Source organism: Asparagus officinalis, chromosome 5 (assembly GCF_001876935.1).
Source record: "Asparagus officinalis chromosome 5, Aspof.V1, whole genome shotgun sequence".
Lineage (NCBI taxonomy): Eukaryota > Viridiplantae > Streptophyta > Magnoliopsida > Asparagales > Asparagaceae > Asparagus > Asparagus officinalis.
This window is the reverse complement of record NC_033798.1, coordinates 11,868,305-11,874,482: the sequence shown is the minus strand read 5'-3', so window position 1 is coordinate 11,874,482 and position 6,178 is coordinate 11,868,305. Positions and strand designations below refer to the sequence as shown.

Here is a 6,178-nt window from a genome sequence, read left to right as displayed (position 1 = left end):
ACGGTTTTGAAACCGTTCTGTTAGTGCTTTGAACGAGTCAAAACGCCAATCTGGGCATTCTGGACCTTAACTCTGCGTCTTAGAGATAAGACGCAGAGTTAGGCGCTTGTTGGGAGTTGAAAACGCAAGGGCCGCTTGCGTTCGGACCTTAACTCTGCGTCTTAAAGATGAGACGCAGAGTTGGGCGCTCGCTGGGAGTCGAAACGCACAGGCCGCATGCGTTTTAGAGATGAACTCTGCGTTTTAGGCTGAAAACGCAGAGTTGGGCCTGTTTTAGGATGAAAACGCACAGGTCGTACTGTTTTAGAGATGAACTCTGCGTTTTAGGCTGAAAACGCAGAGTTGAGCCTGTTTTAGGCTGAAAACGCACAGTTAGGCCGTTTTAGAGGTGAACTCTGCGTTTTAGGCTGAAAATGTAGTCTCTTTTGCTAGAGCGTTGCAAAGATCGTCACCTTGTAACCTTCGTCTTGGCTCCTTGAAAATATGAGAGTCGTCAGGTTGTAACTCCCGATGTTGATTGTGAATGCTGTTGAATTAGAGCTTTCATTAGTTGTCGTGAAGGTCGTCAGATTGTAGCCTTCTACGTGAAAATCCTCAAATTGTAGCCTTCTGGAAGTCGTCAGAGTGTAACTTCCATCATCGGTGTTTGATGGGGGATCAACTATCTATTGTGATTTTTAAACAGCCTACATGGAGGAAGAAGAACTGGATCCCCATTGGATCTCTGATACCATGTAGAAAAAACATAATTGAGAGAAAAAACTTTTTTTCTTAGTTTTGATAAATAAGCCGTCCATATATATAGGTCGCTATAATGAATTCCATCTATATATATAATCTGCCAAAATCAAGCCCAACCATATATAGATAACCATATATAACCATATATATATTGCCATATATAGTTTTCCTATCCTTGTACTTCTTTGCACTTTTTGATAACTGGTCGGAATTAGAAATAAAGAATATGGTGTTGACGGGGACAACGTCCATATATATAGGCCTATTGCAAGTGCAACTATGGTGGTGCGGTTGTGATTCTAGAAGGTTTTACACTTAGTAATTCATAGCTCGATAACTTATCATTTTCTATTTATCACGCACCTCCAATTTGGCTGATCTCTGCTCTTGGGGTTTATGGCCATGTAATTATTGGGTCATCAATCTCCATGATTTGCTTTGTCCTCATGTTAAGTTTGGTTGCCTTTGGGTTACTCATGGGTCTTCTAATTAGCACCGGGTACAATTAATAATGCCACATTTATTCCCGCATCAGAAAAATGGAAACTCGTTCCAGAAGTAAGCCAAAAAAAATCTAAATAGTGGAAAAAGTTATAGTGGAAATTTATTTTAGATAGAGCAAATTTATTTAAGATAAGGTCAATACACATCGTCCCTCATTCTTATTTAGACAGATATAATCAAGTAGTCTGTCTGTGCCCACATAACCATGCACACCGCACCATACAATAATAAGACCTCACTCATCAGGTCTCCAGGGTTGGGTAAGTTGCGTACGAAGCAATTCTACAAGTTCCTCCACCATAACCGACATCCTTTTTCATTCTGAAGTACCCATTCTCACCCCAAGAAGTACCCCAGGTGTTCTTCACTAGCCAATACTTAGTCTTGTCATCTGTCTCTCCATAACCAACAATAGTAACAGCGTGGTCAATTTTACTATTACATGGTCCTTCATATACTCCCGACTTGTAAAGATGAAACTCCCTTGCCTTACTGTAAATGGCAGCGGAAACAGGCTGTTGTGCCACTGCCTCCGCTAGCGCTTTCTCGTTTTTAGGTACTTCTGAGTAACCAGTAATTGTAGCCACGACGTCTTTGGCCTTCTCAGCTAAACAATATCCTCGTTGCTCTCCAATGTATGGATAATTACTTTCGCTTGTGAGGCCTTCATTTTTGATGATGTACTTGTATGCCTCTGTCATCCAACCTCCCCTGCACCCAAGATTACGTTTGTCACAATCTAGAAGTTGCTGCACAGATAGCCTGTAGAGTTCACCATTCTTGATCTTGTTTATAGCTTCTACCACTGCACACGTGACGAATGACCAGCAAGCACCTACAAAAAGTTTTTGACGCATATTTTACGATGTTAACGCTCATGTACTGTGTGATGAACATAACAGAGAATAAGAAGAATGATAAATTACTTGGTTTGGGTAGGAATTTACATACATTTGAGTTGATGTGTGGACAAACTTCTAAAGAACCTAGCATTAGGCATGCTGACGTACATAGCCAGATATATATATATATAACCAAACTCTATTATAAAATTAATAGTTTTATTAATTATTGTATTGTTGGACTGCGTCTCCTATCGATTGTATAGTATCTGGTGGGCTTTTGAGCAAGCCCAATTGGCCTTTGGGTCGAGTTAGTGCTAGGGGTTTAGCACTGTATAAGTCTCTCATGTGAGAGGACCTAAGATGAGATTGTGCTTTCGGAGAGAACATGAGATAGTGGTCATGTGTGTGAGGCTTAGAGAGAGACATATGATGGATTTCTCTTGTAATATTCTACCTAGTCGTAATTGATTTCTCATCTTTCTCAATGGATATACTTCGAACTTGGTCGACTGAACCATATAAATCTTGATGTTCTTGTTCTTAATTGTCATTTTTATGTCCTGCGAACTTCTTGTTTGATCTGTCGGTTGTAGAGATCAAAATTCAGGATCTTGAATACCCAACACAAATCTGTATAGCTTTTTTAAAACTTAATTTTTAGAGGACGGTGTTTCTTAAAAGACTAGAAAAATAGGTTTGGAAGAAGGGGGTGCTTTATGCAATTTATTTTAAAAACAAAATAAAAACTTAGAATAGAAACAAAATAAAAACTTTGAATAAAAATTTCTTACCACATTTTCCTTGATTTATAACAGGGTTTACGGCACCTTTGGTCCTCCAATCCACACTAGAAGGTACATCAGAAACATTGAGCTGTTCCGTAGTAGTCTCATACTTGATGGATCTGAGGGACTCCATAAACTCTGTTTCTGGTTCCATAACTCCACCAGTGTAAATAGCTGTAAACTCTTCTGTGGTAAGATCGGCAAACTCATTGAGGCCCAGAGTATAATTGTACTTTCTAGCATTATTAAAATCTTCAATAAATTTTAGATTGTCCTTAAATATTTCAAGTCGTCGAGCTCTCTCAGCTTTATCTTCATAGATTCGTCCATGCTCAGCCATCCACTGCTCATGCTTTCTAGCTATTGCAAGATCACCAACTTCTTGATGATCATTAGTCGCAGCACAGAGCGTTGCACTCATGCTTTCTAGCTATTGCAAGATCACCAACTTCTTGATGATCATTAGTCGCAGCACAGAGCGTTGCAATAAGCAAGAAAAGGACAAGAGTCGAATGCCATATTGTTGCACAAGTCATTCTATTAGATTTGTAATTGTTCTTTCTTTGGAGTGATTTTGGGAGTGAGCTAAAGACTGCATTTATACCCGAGCCAGTGGACGTTGTATAACTATGATATTAAATCCGAGGGGACCCAATTCTACAAGAATTGGTTGAATATTTATTAGCCTTAACAAGACAATATCTCTTCCTTTATATGTGATGAGAAGTTGGCGTCTTTCTTAAAATTACAAAAAATTGACAATCATCTACGTACATGACATGTATCATATTAGAAAATAGCCTTAAGTCCAACCTACAAAAGAAAAGCCTTGAGCCCTTCTATTCTATCAGAACATGACACGTGGATACAAAATCTAATTTTTACCTAATTAAGAATCTTCATTGAATTAAAACTATTAAGACTTACAAAATTATAATAGTCAAATATTTGCCAATATTATTCAAATTATAACTACCCATAATTTAAAAAGTCTCATAATCATCTCTCTTTCACATACAAATTTTTGAACTAATCCAAAGGCTCAAAAACTAGTCATGCGTTAAAAAACTACCATGTATCCATCTATCCTATTAAAAGTACACTTGTAAACACCTATTCCAATCTTCATCTAAGAATACTAATCAAATTGAAACAATCAATAAGCAAAAACTTTTAATAATCAAAACCCTCATTTCTAATCATCTTTACTAAAGAATCAATGTCAAGTTCAAACTATCCCTAAATTGAAATTCTATTGACCAAAGACATTCTTTATATAAAATGATTTTTCTAGATTATGAAATTATCAAGTTCCTCTTCAAAAATCAAAAAATTACAAATAACCCATGAAAATCCAAAAATTATAAATTACCGTCTAAAATCCAAATTTTAGAAACAACCTCTTGATAACTCTAAAATTTCAAATAGGCTTGTTACAAAATCAGAAGTTTTCTAACAACTACTTAAGATTTAAAAACTACGAATAAACCCCTAAAAAATTTGAAAACTGCAAATAGCAACATGAAATCTTAAAAATTATAAATTGTCCGTTTTAAAATCCATAAATTATTAATATTTCCTTGAAAATCTAAAAACTACAAAAAGTCATACAATAAATTAAAAAAATACAAATGACCCCTTGAAAATTTATAAACAATCCTTTAAAAGTTTTACAACTTGTCTCTTGATAGTTTTAAAAATAATAAATATCCTACTAAACATTTTACAAACCACCCATTTAAAATTTTACAACTAGATCCATGAAAAGTGTAAAAATGGCAAATACCTACTGAGAGTTTAAAAATATTATAAAAACTTTCTAAAAGATTACAAATGACCCCTTGAAAGTTTTAACTTACAAACACAGCGTAAACAATGTAAAAATTACAAATAGTCTCATGAGATTAAATAATAATAAATAAATCCTGAGAAATATGAGACTTGCGAATAGCACACAAAATTAATAAAATTATAAAATGGCTCCTTTAAAATTTATAAATTACGAACAATCCCTAAAAAATTCATAAATTAGAAATAGTCTTCTATAAAGTTTGATAATTACAGATAGCCACAAAACTATTACAAGAAAACACTTAAAAATTTTTAACCAGTCCCTTTAAAGTTCTAAAAAATATAAATATCCTCTTAAAAGTTTCACAAATAGCTAATTAAAAATTTTACAAGTAGCTAATGCAAGTTGATAAAGTAACAAACATTGTACTAAAAGTTTTATTGCTAACAATTTTACAAACAACCTCTTGAATTCTAGAATTACAACACCTCTAAATAATTTACACAAAGCCCATTGAAGTTTTTAAATTATAAGGAACCCCTCAAATAACAAAACAATCCTGTCAAAACTTTACAACTAACCCCTTGACAGTTTGAAAAATTACAAACAACCTAACAACTTTACTAAACTGCACCGTAAAATTACAAATGGCCACCTAATTTATTTTATTATATTATAATATTTTAATATATCAATGGTGTTTATAATGCATGAGGTGGGTGGATATAATAATCAAGGGACTGCTAGTTTATTAATAGTAGGGGATGATGGTGATGCTTACTATCCATTTTGCGGATTAGAGAAAAGTCATAATCTCAATTCGTGCCTTAATTCCGGGCGAACCAAATATGAGCCTAAATTCAAATTTTAGTACATTGAAATTCTAGCTATTTTCTTTAGAAATTGAAAATTTTCTTTATAGATTTGTATAGGAGATTAATGGTTAAGCTAGCTAGTTTGAAATTTAAGAATTTAAGATTATAGTTTATCTAAAAAAACCTACTAGTCAAACTAGCTAGGATAGCTTATCATATTTAAAGGACGTATAAACCAATATATATAAATCAAAGAAGTCAAAATAATCTATGTGAGCACTAGTTGGATACTTGTAACTATATGATAATAAAAACAATATGGACCCGATTCAACAAGAATTGGTTGAATATTTATTAGAGCCATACTCATATTGACAATACGTTTAGAAATATTATTTTGAGAATTGATAACTTGGAGCATTCTGAACCTTATATTGTGGATCCCTTTTTAATTAATTTATTAGGGTTAGGTTGCGTTGGGTCCTAGGTTATTTAATAGAGAACTAATTTATGTCCCTGAACGTCTATCCTTTTGTGAGTGAGGAATTACTTCAAGTCAACTGTATTTTTTTAAAATTGAAGACCGTCATTTTTTTAATTGGAGAAGGAAATAGGTTAAAATACCACATCAGTCTAAAATGTGACACCCATTTAGCAGTTTAGCCTATAACATGATGTTAGAGTCAACTGTATTTT

At 34.0% G+C, this 6,178-nt stretch overlaps 1 protein-coding gene across 1 annotated transcript; it reads right to left on the bottom strand.

Moving 5' to 3' along the window:
* On the bottom strand, window positions 1,336–3,459 carry LOC109842747 (zingipain-2-like). The gene is made up of 3 exons (XM_020411623.1): window positions 3,321–3,459; window positions 2,882–3,250; window positions 1,336–2,080 (listed from the first exon to the last, which is right to left on the bottom strand). Exons 1-3 carry the CDS (start codon window positions 3,409–3,411, stop codon window positions 1,488–1,490), a joined length of 1,053 nt encoding a protein of 350 aa, XP_020267212.1. The 5' UTR covers window positions 3,412–3,459; the 3' UTR covers window positions 1,336–1,487.